This window comes from Centroberyx affinis, unplaced genomic scaffold (assembly GCF_046629955.1).
Source record: "Centroberyx affinis isolate AG114_WGS23_722 - 3 ecotype Tasmania unplaced genomic scaffold, CSIRO-AGI_Caff_v1 ptg006301l_1, whole genome shotgun sequence".
Classification (NCBI taxonomy): domain Eukaryota; kingdom Metazoa; phylum Chordata; class Actinopteri; order Beryciformes; family Berycidae; genus Centroberyx; species Centroberyx affinis.
The window spans coordinates 24,351-42,307 of record NW_027283204.1 but is presented as its reverse complement, the minus strand read 5'-3'; the positions used below and the strand labels follow the sequence as shown (position 1 = coordinate 42,307).

The following is a 17,957-nucleotide window of genomic DNA, read 5'->3' as shown; positions in this document are numbered from 1 at the left end:
CATGAAAGCACGCGCCGATGGCCCCTAGGTCTGATCTGTAAAAATATATGAACCCTGATTAGTCTTTGAATAGTGTAGACTGGTCACACCAGGCTTTAAATAGACACTTTCAGTAGAGTTTGTGCTGTCCAAAATCCTCATTGACATCCATAGTAAAACTAGAATAGAGCAACTCTACTGAAAGTGCGCCCTATGTATTTTCACATATAGAAGTCACAGGGTGATTTTTTTTTACTCATTCTGTACTATGCTTGTGTTTTCTGAATTCAATCCATCCTACACCCTACAGTTGTATTGAGATGTATTGAGGAGACTTGAAATCACCTTTGTTGGCAAAAAAAAAAAAATATTGTTCACAACATAACACAACTACTTGCCCCTTGACAGTGCCACCCTACTTCTAGTTACACATGGTGAAATGAAAATGCTAAGGCTTGAATGAGTGTGTGCAGTGGATGGGCTGGAGTTGCCTTACAGGGAAAACGTTAGAAAACTTCAATAATGCTGTAGTATTTTCCTCTTAGGAACTGTATCATTCTCTGCCTCACCTCTCTTCTTCTCTCCCCTCTTTTCTCTCCTGTAATATGGTTCAAGAGAGTTGTGCCAATGTCTTCGTATTGTTTGTGCTGTTTCTTGGCATACTTGAGTGTAACAATGACAAAGTAATTTCCCAGTGTAGGATTAAGAAAGGACTACTACTACTATACTATTCCATACTATAACAACTAGGAGCATAAAGAGTAAAAGCAACTTCTAGATTTTGATTTATCTTTGGAACAACTACGGGTGCCAGATGACCTGAGAGGCCCAGTTGGCTTTTAGTCAACAAGTAATTCTGAAATGTATACAGACTATCTACTCCTGTTTTCTCCTGATTCCCTCCCTCTCTCCTTCCAACCTTGCCTCGTTAAGTTTCAAAACCTCACCCAAGATCGTTGTGTGAAACCACCAGCAATATCGAAGTTTTGTCTTCCCTCAGTTGAGGAGCTGAGGTCCCGAGAGATCGAATCTATTTGGAGCAGGAAGAGTTATTCTTGATCAGGACTCACTTATCTCCAGACACTGAAGAGAGCTTCATAATGACACTCAGCTATCTACTATCCACCACTTACACTGTCACACACAAATAGATGTTCAATACCATACAATATACCAGGCAATATCCTTTTATCTGTAATTCCTTTGAACCAATTGCTTTTATTGTTTTATATGCAATATTTAATGATTTTTTTTTTAGCTATTTGATACAATGATACTTCATTGTGAAGTGATGTTAAAGAATTTGTGAATAAAATTGTTCCCTGAAATGTATTTTAACTTAAGCAGAATGTGTGTGTTTAGCAGGCATGGGTTCACAGACTGCATGTTGAAAAGGTGCCAATACATTGCAAAGGGAAGAAAGTGAGACGTAATGAAGTGCTGTGCTGCAGGGGGAATTTGAATGTAATGAGCCCTGTGGTGTGGCAAATGGTCCTTTTTGTCTCCAAGTCTCTTATTCACAGCTGGAGGCTACATTAACACTATGTGGCTAAGTGATTCCTTTGTCTGGTAGTCATTTTGTAATGCAGCCAAGCCATGCAAGGTGTGATTTAAGTGGGAGACAAATACAGTCGGCACCTCTGTTGCTAGCGCAGACGCATTCCATTGTCAACCGTTGGCTAGAGCTTAGAGGACAGGAGAAAAACAATTTACCTGGTCACCACTTTCCAAAAGATATTTTTGAATTTAACCCAGTGTATTTATGCTTTGATTAAATAATGTTATGTTGCTTTCTGTCCTGATCTCTTTTAAAACAATGTCTGGTTCTAATCACAAGAGGGCAGGAGAGGGGAGGACTGCTACACTGACTGCAGTCAAGCCTGCATTTGGCAGGGGCTGAGTTGCTTTGGCACCTCGCAGCATGACTGGTTCCAAATGATGAGAGCCCTTTAGTCTACTTCTCTGACAAATAGACACTGTAGTGGCGCACTGAAGTAAATGATTTTGAATTTTGAACCCGTTGGCCCAACACGCTGGACCAGAGAGAAAAAGCAGCACACCCTTGTTTCATAGACATACTGCTTTTTCTTATTAGGTGATCCAAAATCCTTGGTAAGCGTGCTTGGATTCACGTAAAAATGTCTTGCCCCCGTCTCTATTTGTTTTGGATATGGTGTGGGTGGTTTGGTTCTAGTACCAGGGTGAATGACCCCGACATCTTGGGCAATGGTAGCTTTAGGACTACAAACAGGCCTTGGAACTGAGATGATCAATTCAACACCTACGCACCAAACACATATTACACATAGTCCTAACTCAACCTGAGCACCTCCAGCATGTACCATATACTGTATGTTTCAATTTGTGAATCCATTGCAGAAAAAAAACAGCTTACTAACATGATTTTTTTTTATTATCCTCATCATCTCTGGTGTGCTGAACAACTCTGCCTCTGAAGCGTGAACCCACACTGTTAGAAGAGGGTGGCTTGAAACAACCTGATTTTTTTTTCTTTTGGAATCAAGAATAGCAACGCAGCCAAGCTGGGGTTTGCAAGAGAATTGAATGTAAACCTAATTATAAGTGAGTTGACTAAAATCACACCAGTCAAAATCTATGAAATGGTATAGAAGCTTACAAAATTCTTTTTTTTTTTACCAAGTTATATAAACATTACAACAAAGATTGTTTGCAGGTTGTGGGTTCAATCCCTTGTCAGGTCATTGTTTAAAACTCAGAATTATGAAGTTGCCTTTTCCAGCAGGGCCTTCTTGACAGATATACATGTATTGTGACTTGTAATAAAGAGTAACACTATACAGTGTATGACACTTCAGGGGGAGAACGATTTTTGATCAAGTCCTTAAATCTCTGACATAATTCAAAACACCCAATTTGGTGTTTCATAGCATTTGTTGGTGTGCACCACATTCGATTCCTGAAACACCTTATCAAGTGTCAGCACTGCACTAAGTTGTGGTCTGACATTTTGACTTCATTTGGTGGCAGCTCCATTTGGTGGCAGCCACTTTTGGGGTTTCAAAACATTTTCATTGAACGGTGCACTCAGTAAACTACATTATCTCTGGTGCAGCCTTTCAGAACAAGAAATAACTAGAGAGACTCATAAACCTGAAAGATAATATTCCCTATCAGTGGACAGAACGGCAACTCACAGCATGTTGGTTGGCATAGAAGTTGCCCCCGGTGTGTCCTCATTATTCCCTGATTATGTGAGTGTTTGTCAGTACATGTGAGAGCGTGCTTGAGTGTGCGTGCAGATTGTCTTGATTTTTTAAACAGTATTTCTCAGTGACTTCTCACCCTCATTTTGCTCATCCACACATTGCCATTTAGGTTATCTGAGTTCAGGGTGGACCCTCTTTTCTCGCTTTACTGTCAAGCTGTAACACCCACAGGGCGACACAACCTACAGTAACACTCTACGACCAGGGATTCGGTCCAAATATCTGTATTAAGGCAGAAGCGACCTCAACAGATGTGACATTGCAAAATCACAGTTAAGTAGACTTGGGTTTATCAATCTGAAGTGGTGTGTGTGTGTGTGTGTGTGTGTGTGTGTGTGTGTGCGTGTGTGTGTGAGTGTGAGAGAGAGCTGCACACTGTTGCTTACAGCTGAGATAACCTCCCCTGCTGGTTGCGATCAGTGCTCCATCATGGAGGCAGCTGCAGCAATGACGTGACCTTTGAACCTCAGCCAGGGCCTGATCAAATGGTGGATTTACTGATTAAATATTTATCAGCTCCAGGCAATTACCCCACATCTGTCTGGCTATTTGATGGTCGCTGTAATACTGGTTGTTGATCATCTCCAAAAGAAATGCCTTCAGTCAATAGCATTACTTGTGTTTGCCTGGATATCGGTTGGCCATGCTACATACTTTGTATGGGAGATAAATAGCCAAGATTCCTCAATGAAACAGATTATCATGTCTGTTTGGAAAGTATTGGCTTAGATTAAGAACTGATTAATGCTTGCAATCCAGTTGGATTTTGATGCTACAAGTCTGACAATGTGGACTTTATTGTGATCATGCCCAGGACAGTCCTCAGCTGAGAATTTCTTATATCTCATATTTCTATAGCGTTGTTTACACTACTTCAACATGTCCCTTATAGCAATTAAACGTTTAATTGCTACCTTTAGGGCCTTGTGAAACCAGCAAACTTAGCAACTGTCTTGCCTGTCACGAATGCTGAGGTCCCATTGATAACAATTATGACGGCAGTAATCTAGATAGACAGCTCAGCATGGATGCAGAATCAACGTGGTGCAATGAGGGCAGTCTCAAAGGTTGCTGTTCCAGATAAGAGTCATTTCTGACTAGGTTTGTCCCTGTGTTACTCCTGGTCAGCAGCTATACGTTCAGACCAGCTGATACGTAGAACACTCTTATCTCACAGACAAAGACAGTACAGGCTGGAGCCATTCAGATGGGCCATGTGCTGCGCTCTTATGTACAGTAGTAGCCCCACATTGCTTGTTGGTGTGTGTGTGTAGTGTTGAATCCACCAGTTTGCACATTTGTACATGTTTCCTGAAGTCAAGGAGAGAGAAATCTTCTCCTCGGCTATACTAGCTTGCTTGGCTAAATTAGACACAGTTTGACTCCTCAGCTGGAAATTCAGATAAACAAATGGCTGGATTTCACCTTTAATGCTTCCACTGTTAGCTTTTCAAAGCCCTGTTGTATCTTTTAAGCCTTGTGTCTTACAACCAAATGGTTAGAGTTGATAATATCAATATCCCAGCAGGCGTTGATGAGGCTCGTCTAGGTGAGTGTTCTGTCACCCCTCTGTCTTCAAGGCTTCGTAAAGCTCAGCTTGGCTCCTCAGCAACAGGGGGGGTGGGGGGTTCATAAAAGAATACAATTAACAAGGGAGAAGTTGGGGCTGACAAAAGACAGAAGACACAGTGTGAAATGATGAATAAAAAAGGGAAAGGAAAAAGGCGAATTCGAGAAAGAGTGGGAGTCAAATGCAACTTGGCTTCTGAATAGGCACAGAGGAATTGTTGCAGCCACATACTGACTGTAACGGATGAAAACTGGCCTATATGTTTCATTGCTGTGGGAGAATATTTTGCCATCTCACTTGAACATCTTTTATATGTTTTAATTGTCACTCATTTAAAGAGGATTTGTTTTTGATTTGTCTTGAATAATTGTCTTTTTTCCATATAAAGTGTCTTGAATACATATGCATGTACTGTATGTACAAGATTTCAAGTTGGAATTGCTGTGTAGTGTGTCCTGCAATATGTTGCATAAGGTATGCACTAACATACAGACAGATGTGCATTGATCGTATATGCTACCAAAAGCATGATTATGCAAGGAACGCAGACCAGTCTCTCTCTTACTATTGATTAACATTGCCGCTGACCATTGACGACAATGATTAACCCTATATTGCGCTATTAGACTAGCTTTCACTCTGCAGATAGCTGGGGTCTGATATATCAGACAAGGCAGCACTTCTTGCTCATCTCTCCTGGTTCACCTATCAGTATGTGGGGATGCTTGTGGAGAATGATTTCTACAGCACACTGACGCAGATAGGTTGATAAAACAAATATGTCTGATATACTGTATGTGTTTCCCCAAAAGGTTGGGAAAAGACTTAATCATAAAAATTGCCCGGTTACAGTCAGGTTATGACTAGAATGTGCAATTAAAGTACTTTATTGATCACTGTAATTGTGTACATTATGTCACCTTTACAGCCTTAAGTAAGACATTTACTTATTGAACCAGAGCAATACGTATTTTTCATATATACACTTTATATTTCACTGATTTCACCACACACTTTCACTTTGTATAGAAACCTGAATTAGGGAGAGGAATTATATCATACTAGCTGGTCAGATCTCACAAGACTGGACATGAGTCTTCTGATAGTTTGTGATTACATGTGTGACAGCAATTATAATAGTATAGTATTTATAGTATATACATAATTACAAACCCCTCTCTTTACAGTAAGGACATTCCTATTCTTCAACTGACATGGAGCCACGGTGACAAAGTCCACTGGTGACAAGACAAACGGCAGCATGGCACACAGCACCCTTTGACCTATTAATCACGATAAAACACACACACACCCACAGGTCGGTCTTGATACACTGTTCTTTCTAGATTTCAGATAAATTATTTGTTAAATGATACTGTGTGTGTGTGTGTGTGTGTGTGTGTGTGTGTATGTGTTTATGTCTGTGTGCATGCATATGTGCTATCTAGAATTCAGTGACTAGTGATTGAATGTGATTTCACATAGTTGATTGCATCAAACTCCACTCTAGTCTCTGTCTTCTGTTTGCTTTTGTTTGTTTTTGTTGGCAACCTTTTGGAGGCACAAACTGTCAACACTGTGGTTCTCTTAAAGTCCCACACACTCGAATCACTGGGGATGAACCTAAACCCTTTTCTGTAGCTCTGAAATGTGAGCCTTAAAAATCAGACAAAACATTTATTTTCTTATTGAAAATTATGTATTTAGGAAATTTTATTTAGGAAGTAAACTAAAAGTGAAAAACACACAAACTATTATTAGGTTTTCATATAACTGCAGTTACTTAATAATGTCATTTTATCCAAAGCACCCTACAATACCATAAGTGCATACATTTTTACTATGGGTGGCTCTGATAGGGATGGGACCCCAAACACTGGCATTGATCTAATCACTGAGCAACCGGACTGGATGAGCAACAAAGGAGCTTAATGAAAAGTATATTGCAACATGCACTTGGTTTCCAGACATAAAGCATGAGAGATAGAGTTTCAAACTTGTAACTTTCTCTTCTTAATTTTGCACCTTGCTTCAATTTTCCTATACACACTCATTGCTCTTGTCCTGTTAGAAAGACACCATTTTACCTAACAAGCACCCTACAGCTATCCAGTTCTTCTACAGCCGCCTGTCTTCTCTTTCATCCCCCTTTTCAGCTCAACTCCTGTCCTTTCTCCTACAATTCCCCCGCTCTACTTTTGTCACCCTCTCCCCTCTCTGTCATATTCTCACTTCTCTCCCTTTGAATGTCTTCCTGGCTCAGTCTTCACGCCATGTTGCCTTTGTTTCTGTCTCTCCTTTCATGTCTTCAACGACCGCGGGAGACAGCTCGGCCACAGGACAGGTGAGAAAAGGCCTTTATTCAGCAGACAAATGCCCATACAACCCCCCCACACACACACACTTTCCCACCCCCATAATGGGACTCGATGTTATCCTCATGAAATGGCTGCTATGAGAGAGAATTGTGAGAGATTTAATAAAAATGTACAAAAAATGGAAGCTGCGTGAATGTCTGTGCACACATAAGGCTTCTATGTATTTATGTGCATCTATGTACACAGTGAATCAATGTCTGAGTCAGAGAGAGTGTGTGTGTGTGTGTCCTCCTCCGCAGTGTGCTGACACTCACCGAATGCTCTCCTCCCAGCAGTTGACCATTGAACCCTCAACCCAGTCCCCTGCTGAGGGAGCTGGCTGGGGGGTGAGGTCCACCTCCACGGAGACACACGGCCCCTCACACCTTCCCCCCTCCTTCCCATCAGGCCTCACCCCTCGCCCAGCCACTATAAAAAGTCTGCTCTGCCTGCAGTTGTTCAGTCTCAAGACCAACACCACCAGGTAAGACAAGCCACTGCTGTAGCTGTAGCTGGGACTGGGACTGGGACTTGAATATACAATAGAGAGTCAGTGCAGAATAACTTTGTGGAACTTTCTTTCTGGTTTTAAAAAGTTGTATTTGGGGAAACATATCGAACTGCCAGTGAGGTTTCTGCAATCTTTTTTTTTTTTTTTCAGTTTTGGTGAAGTTGTGAGGTAAAAGTAGGTTTCTTTGGAAAGTGGGAAAAATTGAAGTTTTAACTTTTAAATCTAATTTAGAGAGAATGTATCTCAGGCTGTGATGATATTTCAGCAGTAACTTTCAGGACAGTGTAAAAACTACTTTTAAATCCCAACACCTCTGGATGGAGACACTGTCTTGGAGTGCAGAGAGCTGAACAGCTAATTCTATGTGTGTCCTAAAGTACAGATTATGGATTAGGTAGCAGCCCAGAGCCAATCTCCTTTAGCAGTCTACATAACTTTATAGCCAGGCCTAATCTACCCAGATTACAGCTTCTTTTAATAGGCTGGCAGATGCCTGGTAGTGAACTCATTGGGGGCAGTCTAGGGATGACTGTGTAGGTCTGAGTGTGTTAAAGTTCTTGTGCCTGCTTATCTGGTCTTTACATTGCTTTAGCTGGGGGGGGGGGGGGGGGGGAGTTATTGGATTACTGGGCTTTACTTCTTTTTTCAAACTCAGTTTCTGTTCATTCCTTTGGGTGTAGTCTGAGCGTGTTCTCATGAAACTCCTTTTAATGAAACATTGTGAATGTATATTCACCAACCGTTCCCTCCTGTTTGCTCCTCAGACCACCATCATGAAGTTCGTGGCTCTCGCTCTTGCCCTCCTGCTGGCCGTCGGTGAGTACTGCAGCCTCTGTTCCCTGCCTTGCTACTGAGAGAAATGTTTTAGTCTGAACATCCATGAAACCATCTGCAGTTTTGCCAAGACAGTAGTAAATCAGCACTTGACATAGAATGCTGGCTGGTGCTCTATGTTTCCTCGTCCTCACCACTTTTCTCTCTCCCTGCTCGTCTCTCCTCCCTCTCCAGGCTCTCAGGCTGCCTCCATTCAGGCTGATGCCCCCTCCGAGCTGGACCATGTCAGGTCTGTCGTGGGTCTCTACCTCAGCCAAGTGAAGGACGGTGCCACCAAAGCCCTGGACACCCTCGATGACACCGAGTACCAGGAGTACAAGTAAGGCTCTCAGGCAATCAGTCATTCCCCCTTTCATTCTCCTCTGATTAACTGATATTTGCTCTTGGCTACTAGTTCATTCAGTCATTCGCTTTTGTTTGTATATGGGCTTTTCTCATCACTTTGATTTTGTTCCCGCCCCTCCTCCCTCTCCCAGGGCCCAGCTGTCAGCGAGCCTGGACAACCTGCAGACTCAGCTCCAGACCGCCCAGGCCGCCGCCGCCCCTTACACTGACGCCTTCGTCGGCCAGATCATGGAATCCACCGCTGCCATCCGCACCTCCCTCACAGCCGACATCGATGCCCTGCGCGCCGACCTGGAGCCCAAGAGCCAAGCGCTGAAGGATGTCGTCGAGAGGCACATCACAGAATACCGTGCCAAGATGGACCCCATCATCAGCGAGTACGCCAACAGGCACAAGGCTGAGATGGATAGCCTGAAGGCCAAGCTGGAGCCCATGGTGGAAGAACTGCGCACCAAGGTGGCCGAAAACGTGGAGGAGACCAAGACCGCCCTGATGCCCATCGTGGAATCTGTGCGCACCAAGATGACCGAGCGCCTGGAGGCCCTGAGGCAGATGGCTTCCCCCTACGTGGAGGAGTACAAGGAGCAACTGACCAAGGCCATCGCCGAGGTGAAGGAGAAGGCTGGCACCCTGAACGCCGAGGAGCTCCAGGGCCAGGTTGCCCCCCACATCGCCACCCTGAAGGAGAAGTTCTCCGCCCTCTACGAGACCATCAGCGCTTCCCTCAACAAGAACTAAACTCTCTCTACCCTTTTCCTGTAACTAACCTCACCTTCCTGTCTCTACCTTCCTCCATTCCACCCTTCTCTCCATTCCTCCTCTCTTCACACACGCACATACACACCACCTCCCAAATATGAAGCCAATGCCTAACTGATGCACTTTCTCTGCAACAAGATGGCGGGACTCTTGCTCTCTCTCCCATGCACACACCTCACTTCATGCGCGCCTGCTCAAGCACGTGCAAGCACAAGACATACACGGACACATACATACTCAACACACTCACATGTGCTTTACCAGTCATGTGCCATGACCAACTGCTTATGTTTTGTGTAGAAATTGTATGTGAATATTCACAAGTGCCTGAACCTCTGTGTAATGCTGCTTGTCTGATGAAAACCGTGCTTCAGCGAATACAGCTCAATAAACATCTGACTGTTTCATACTACTTCACTCTCTGACTTTTAACTTGACAGATTTAGACATTTGCTGGGATTAGTTTGAACAACACAACACTGTATCTTGACGTTTCCACATTCCCCTTAATAGCATCATTTGTCCTGCAAGTCAAAATAAGAAAAGTCAATGTTAACATATGGAGAACAGTCGGCAAAATGATAAGACCAGAATTCATCTACTGATATCGTCAGTCACTGACACCAACTAAATGACAAGTGACAATGATTACAATGTTTTCTTTATCTTGAACCAAGGCCATATTCAGATACATATTGAAGGTCCCTAACAGTGGGGCACTTTATCACTTTATTTATACCAATGTTTCAATATGGCTAATTTTAACTATCAAAAATTAGTTATACAGTTCTAAAACAAAACCATTCATGTCAGCTCCCAGGAATGCATTCAGCCATACTGGAGTGTTTTTGACCTAAGTGCGCCTTTAAGGTCATATCATGCAGAGAGCCTTTTGTATGGGCATGATTGATCACAATGTCAATTGGAAAAACAATATATTAATACAATTTGTTCTATTCAAAGATCCAGAAGCATCCAATAACATATGAGATATTTTTGCCTGTGGTCCTGTAAGCTGTGATTAATGAGTCGATCAGGGGAGAGAGTCGGCCTATTGACAAGCTGGAGTCTAGTTGTGTTTTATTAGGGAGAAGCCTTGTTCTCTGCTTTGGATCCCTCAGGCTGGAACCCCTCAACACCGCCCCATCATAGAGCCACATGGGGCTACACGCACACACACACACACACAAACACACTCACGTATACACACAGAGACAATCTTCAAGTTACCAAAATCATGTCCCATTTGTGTCTTACTTTGAACAGTACGCACTATTAAAAGTTGAATGTAAGGATGTAAGGTTTTCACCTAATACAATACTTCAAATGCAGAGAGGTGAGACCTTGACACACACACAATCCAAAGAGACATCACAGATAGCCTGCAAAAACCTGACAGCATCCAGGTCCGGTCAGTAATTAGGGAATAACTGACTCTCCAATTAGGATGGTGTTGAAACTGTGATCCAGGAAAAATGGGCTATGAATAATAAAAGCAGTTTGTTGCCGTCCACATCTGTCCACACCCAGTAACACTGGGCTGATTAGGATGTTATTAATGGCCTACTGGTTGGACAAGGCAAGCCCCACTTTAGGCTTTAGGCTAAATAATACTAGCAGATCCCATTGCAAGTAGGCATTTCTAAATGTTCCATACAGGGCTTTTGTGTGTGTGTGTACTTGTGTGCGTGTGTATCCACAATTCTTGTGTGCGCGTGCGTGTTTTTCGTGCGCAATTGTGATTAGTGCATGTCAATGGCTCTATGAGTATTGTAATGGATGAGGCGGGCATGGCGGTCCCCAGTGAGAGTCTCAGGGTGTATAAAACCTGCTGGTTCCTGGACACACACTACTGCTACTCCTGAACCATACACAACGCTGGAACTGGATTGGAGGGAACAATATGAGAAGATTTTCACCATGATTTCTATGCTGCATAGACACGGTGTGTTTTTGGTTCTCCGCTGGTCTCGGAGTGATGACAGGAGTTGTTAGCTGTGGTCAGAAGTTGAAGTTGACTTGAGTGAAAAGAAAAAGCAGAAAAGGAGACCAAACAGAAAATTAATTCATCTTATTCATCTTGTGGGCTGTCAGCAGTGCAGGAGACACAGGCCCACACAGGCATGGACAGTAAGTATCTTGTCACTTTGATTTTACTTCTCTGTTGCCACTGACTTTTGAATTGGATAGGGAAAATCTGCATTCTGGTGGTAGTAAATAAGGATAGAAGACAGGGAAAGGAAACTACTCCAAGCTACAATATTGTTTAAAAAGTTATCTTTCTCTCTCCTTTGCTCTTATTGTATTGCTTTCCCCAGCACTTGCTCTTAAATGATCGCTCTACAGCAACAGAAATACTGGAAAAGCAATAAGGCCATAAGGCAATAATGAAATTATTTTAAGTTAGTTGTACATTTTGGTGATATAGGAATTGAAGGTTATTCCTCTGTTGCACTCATTGTGTCACTCTGGATAAGATTGTCAATATGTAAAATGTAAATGTAATTTTTTTTTAGTTTGAAAGTCAGCTGACTGTAAGACTGACCAATAAAGTCTGATTGCTAACTGTCATTCATTCATCATAGTACTTTCACCTGTCCTGTGCTCTTAGATTATTGCAGGTGAGGGGAAGGAGACAAGGAAGGGAAGCTGCTCCATAATATTGATATGCCGCCTCCTCTCCTCTCCTCTCCTCTCCTCTCCTCAGGTCCTCAGCTGTCCCAGAGTTGTGAACTGGCCCTGCCCTGCTGTGCAGAGGGGGGGTCACTGACGTGCTCCAAAGCCCCCCAGGTCAGCGGGGTCAGAGTTCAGCTAGAGATGTGTGCACTATGGCAGCAGTTTGATCAGCTGGGTACCGAGATGATTGTTACCAAAGCTGGGAGGTATACAGACAGTTACTTCACTGAAACACTATCTCCATTACTTTGTTTCTCTTTTTTCTTTCATCTTTCTCTCTCTCACCACATTGCGCTCTGTATCTCTATGTAATGCAGGAGGATGTTTCCGACGTTCCAGGTGCGAATCTCTGGGATGGATCCTGCTGCTGAATACGTCCTGCTGATGGACTTCATCCCCGTAGACGACAAGAGATACAGGTCTGACACACACACACACACACATATAGCGAGGTGTGTAGTGCATAGTGCATGGTAGAGTGGTAGATGGTACTTTTGCCAACTTAAATGCACTTTCAGCTAAATTCTGATCTGCTCTGCTATTTTCAGATATGTCCGTTTTTTAAGGATGGGACGATATATCGAAATTCAATATATCACAGTACAAAAATGTGACAATACGTATTGCGGGGCAGAAAAACTGAATTGCAATATTAGCTACATTTTATTCTGCTGTAGCAACCATAAATGAGACGGCTTGCCCATCACAATTTCACAAACTCTCCATCCAAATTATTTTATTTGCACTTTGTAATGGCATTTTTAAATAGTTGTTTACATTCTAGCGAGCCAATGCCATCGCTAGAAAGATTTATGGCTCAGAAATAGACATAACTCTGCACAGACTTTGTTGTCATCGAACTTTTATTTATTACATCTTATCGTGGTTGTATCGAATCGTGAACCCCATATCGCGTATCAAATTGTATCGTGAGATAAACATATTGTCCTATCCCTACAGTTTTTTCATATGAAATGTGTGTATGTGTGTGTGTGTGTGTGTGTATGTGTGTGTGTGTGTGTGTGTGTTAGATATGCGTTCCACAACTCATCCTGGCTGGTAGCAGGGCGCGCGGACGTCGCAGCCCCAGGCAGGATGCATTTCCACCCGGACTCGCCGGCCCGCGGAGCCCAGTGGATGAAGCAGACCGTGTCCTTCGATGCTCTCAAACTCACCAACAACCTGCTGGACGACAACGGACATGTCAGTCCATCTCTTTCGCAATGTGACTCTCACCTGCTTTTCATTGCCACACTTGACCGCTGCTGTTTTTCACAAGAACCTCAGACAAAAAGTTGATTGGTATCTTCCGTCTCCACCAGATGATCCTGAACTCCATGCATCGCTACCAGCCGCGTTTCCACGTGGTGTACGTGGATCCGGCTCCCAACAGCCATTTACACGCCCACAGGAACTTCTGCTCCTTCTCCTTCCCTGAGACCCGCTTCATCGCCGTCACCGCCTACCAGAACCACCGGGTAGGAAACCCAGCGTTGATCGGTTTCTCAAACTTTTCTATTGGATGTTTTCATTCCAAAATTAGATATTTGAATAATGTAACACCTACTCCCACAAAATACACTGTCTCTGACACCAACGCAAAACTCATCAGTGTTTTTTCATGAAACTATTGACTATCTTGAGGCCTTTGCTTATTAAAAATGAATAGATTTCGGGGGTGGCAGGGTGGCCTAGTGCTTATAGACACTAACCTGGGTTCCAGCCCCCATGTTGGGAGGCATCTGCCCTGCTAAAGTGTTTTTGCGCTCCTCCCTAAATCCCTAAAAGCTCCAGGAGTGCTGTTCCTGACCTTTGACCTCCCTGATGAGGGGGACAAGAGAAAAGAGAACTATCTGTAATTTTCAAATGTGCAGTAGTGAATGGATATATATGATTTAGAATCAAAACCCTTCATTTAGCCAACCTATTTTACTCTTTCTAGATCACCCAGCTGAAAATTGCCAGCAACCCATTTGCTAAAGGCTTCAGGACTACAGACCCTCAGGACTGGTGAGAATTGAATATGGCTTCAGTATCAGTCATTCAGGCAGATGAGTTTGGGAACAACAACAAAATACAGTCAGGCCGGATTACAGCTTTGTCTGATACAATAAATGTAGATCTTTCCCTGGATAGGCCAGCTGAAATCATGACTAGACCACAGTGTATCTTTGTCGCTCTTATCAGCTGGTAAACAGCGATAAGGCAGCTGTCTCTCTGATAGCTTAACTTTGACCTTTGTAAACTCAGTGGAAATGCTCAGTGGAAACAGTTTCATCCATGGAATTTCACACTTGGGCGGATGTTGCCCATGTATGGTAAAACTGAATGGGAAGTCCTGATGGTGATGTCTGAAAGTTTGCGGTCTGTGCGTGTGTGTATGTCTCTTTACTATGTCTGTGTGACTATACATATATGAGGTGTGGATAATTACGTGTCTGTGTGTTAAATATGTGTGTGTGTTTGAGTGTGTAGGGCAGGCAGTGCCAGGCCCCTGACAGTGTGGTGCCCACCAGAGGGCAGAGCTGAGCCTCACAGCACCGCAGCCAGAGAGCAGAGAGGCTGGGGATCAAAGACTTTAGCCAGTAAGTTCCTCTTTGTCTAATGTGTGTCTGTCATAATGTCTAGTGGATTATGATGATAGGGTCAGTGGCTCCATATGTCATTCTAAGACATAAAATATCCACCATTTGCTCTATTCTTATTCATATTCTATTTTCTTTGATGTATTATTTTACCATTTGCTGCAGCAAGGCCCAATTTCCTCACATGGATTACGTTTAATCTTATTTTCAATAAATAAAGGATATTTCCTTCTGGAATTGAACTCTTCAATTCATCACACACCATGTGCATGTGCAAAATCTTCTGCATGTGTTAGACTCCATAATGTTGCAGCAAGTGGATGCACATCTGAAAATTCTGACTAGGTGCTTGATACAAGAGGTGAGGCAATGAAATAGGAAAAAAGATACCTGAAAACAAGATTAATGCACCCTTAGTGTTTTATTCAGCATCATTTTGACCTCAAGGGGTCTTCATATCAGTCCTACTCATTGATCCAGTGTGCAGGTATCTTTTTCCCTTATGAACATACTGTAGGTAGGTGCAAAACCAGAACCTGATGATTCAAATCAATCAAGAGTGGACCAGCGATTTAGATATGAGAGAGACAGAGAATCCTGATCAATACCTCTCTAACCACGTTCTTCTGCGTCTGCAGGACAGGAGGACCCAGCCCCCCTGCTGGCAGAGCCGTGTGGACTGCTCCCCCACTGTAGAGACTCCTTGGGATGCAGCATGGAGAGAAAAGATGGGGACAGTATGCTGCCACCTTCTTCTTCTTCTTTCCTCCCTCTCCCCTCCTACTGGGACTGTCCGGGTTCATCTCCAGAAAGAATGAACCTGGGATAAGACGAGAAAAGGGAAAGAGAGCTGAACTGGCTGCGCTTTGAAATAAATATTCCATTTGCTCTACTGCTTGCTTGCTCCCTTTATATCATGTAGTTTAACATTACAGAGTGTTTGAGGTGGTGTGTTTCATAATGAATGTACATAAGATTTGAGGACTCCCTTGCAAAAAAGAGCTAGGTCACATCAAGGCCAAACTCACTATAGGAATATCATAAGAATATTATAACGATACCACAGGAGATAAATAATACCATAACTTACAATAAGGCCAGTAAAAACTCACCATAAAGTACCACAGACACTCTTCAAGTCCCTGTAGGAATGGTATGGGAATATTGCAGTGATTTCTCAGCATATATTATAAATGTGCAACAGATGTGTATCACTTTGGTTGTTTGAGATAATAAAAAGTCTTATTCTAAAGTATTAAAATCATTTTGTCACTGACTTTTCTTATATTTGCATATAATAACTTATTATGTTTAGAAAGAGCAAACTATATTTTGTATACTCATTCTAAGTAGCTCTTGGCGCGAGCTTCAGCTAAATGCCTAAAATGTAGATGATGTAAATTAATAAGTAAGTAAATGAGCTCCCTGTGAGCTGCAGAGCAATCAGGGTGAAAACGACATTACCCAGAATGCAGAGTGTGCTAGTGTTATGTCCTGGCTGAGCGGTTTACAGGGAGATGCTCCGAGCCGCGTCAAGCCAGACAGAGACAGCCAGAATGAGACAGGAAGTTATGTGATTCTGCCTTCAAAATAAGAGCGTAAAATGTGTCACTATTAATAAAAGAAGAGCAAATATTGGGGTGTGCACAGTAACAAAAGTCATACGAAAATACTCGTGAAATTATTGTATTATATATGGAGTCTAATTACAGCTGAAACAGAAACTGATACAGTTCAGACAGTATGGGCCGTTGAAGGCTGATACAAATACAGATATTATTTGGATTGAAGCTTCCAATGGCAGCTATTTTGTCAATATTTTATGGCTGTCTTTACATTTCAGCATTTTCATGTCCAAAAACTTCCCCAAAATTGAATAGATTCAGTGTTTTCCCCAGAATTGTGTTCTTAGCAAAGTGGTCGACCATCTGAAATAACGTGTTCTCAAATAATCATTCATATGATGTTATGTTAAGTTATGCACCATTGATTCTTACTATAGGCTATCTACAAATGGCCAGCTGCATAACTTATCACTGCTAAAACATTTTTTAAGGTTAGGGTTAAGGATAGGCAAATACAACAATTTGGTTTAGGTTAGGGTAAGGTTTTTAGTTAAATAAGAAGGTACACAATTGTATCAAAAAATAATATGTATTTATGTTTCTGCTTTTTTTCATTCAACCATCTTCATAGCTGCTTATTTGTGAATCATAGTAGGCCTAATTTAATTTCTCTTTTTCCATTTATATTTCTATCTGTTTTATTCCATATGTATTTGTGAGTAATGAGACTAATCTCCTGCCATAAAATAATAATACAAAAAAAATTAGTTGCTGAAAATGTAAATTAGGCTATAGCAGAAAACGTCTTTGCATGAGTTGGGAATTGAACTCGGTTAATTGGAGTGGAAGGGAGATGTAAACTTTTTTCATAAAAGTGCCAAACTGCATATCAATTTGACATTTGAGTTTACCTCTTTAAAGATTTATGTCAGACCTAAAAAGGCGGTTAGTTGGAGTGGAAGGGAGCTGTAAACTGCCCCCCACTCCCTATTATAAGGCAAACCATTAAGCTATAAACAAATATCAATTTTATCTTGATAGAAGCATTAAATTGTGCTTTTTTCCATAAAAGTGCCAATCTTCATATCAATTTGACACAATGAATTTACCTCTTTAAAGATTTATGTCAGACCTAAAAAGGCGAATATATTCCACAAATAAAAAAGATGGGTAAATTCAGTTTGGGTGGGTTTACCCTCCACTACATCCCTGACTTGTGCTCAGCGGTATTTAAATGAGGCTTTTATTTTATGAAAATCCTGACCGGAAGTCCCGTGTTTTGATTTTTCGTGACAGTGGTGATGCTCCGCCGCTCGCAGCTCAAGGATGCAGCGGGGTGGATGGAGGAGGAGGAGGAGGTGAAAGACGGGAAGGCGGAGAACAGAATGACGGGAAAGAGGAAGGATGCGGATTACGGTGACATGCCAGCCTGTCTACCAACGATGGTTTCGGTCGTTTGAGAGCAGGATGTGCGGAGAAAGCGACAGAGGCCTTCGGTTTGTTGATGCATGGAGGGAGAGCCGACAGA

At 42.4% G+C, this 17,957-nt stretch overlaps 2 protein-coding genes across 2 annotated transcripts; both read left to right on the top strand.

Moving 5' to 3' along the window:
* The first annotated feature begins 8,429 nt into the window (after positions 1-8,429).
* apoa1a (apolipoprotein A-Ia) lies at positions 8,430-9,582 on the top strand. The gene is made up of 3 exons (XM_071512470.1): positions 8,430-8,481; positions 8,674-8,818; positions 8,976-9,582. The coding sequence occupies exons 1-3, from the start codon at positions 8,439-8,441 to the stop codon at positions 9,580-9,582; spliced, it is 795 nt and encodes a 264-aa protein (XP_071368571.1). The 5' UTR covers positions 8,430-8,438.
* Positions 9,583-12,270: 2,688 nt separating this feature from the next.
* On the top strand, positions 12,271-14,293 carry LOC139638354 (T-box transcription factor TBX1). The gene is made up of 5 exons (XM_071512471.1): positions 12,271-12,485; positions 12,597-12,698; positions 13,311-13,482; positions 13,602-13,757; positions 14,222-14,293. Exons 1-5 carry the CDS (start codon positions 12,271-12,273, stop codon positions 14,291-14,293), a joined length of 717 nt encoding a protein of 238 aa, XP_071368572.1.
* The last annotated feature ends 3,664 nt before the right edge of the window (positions 14,294-17,957 follow it).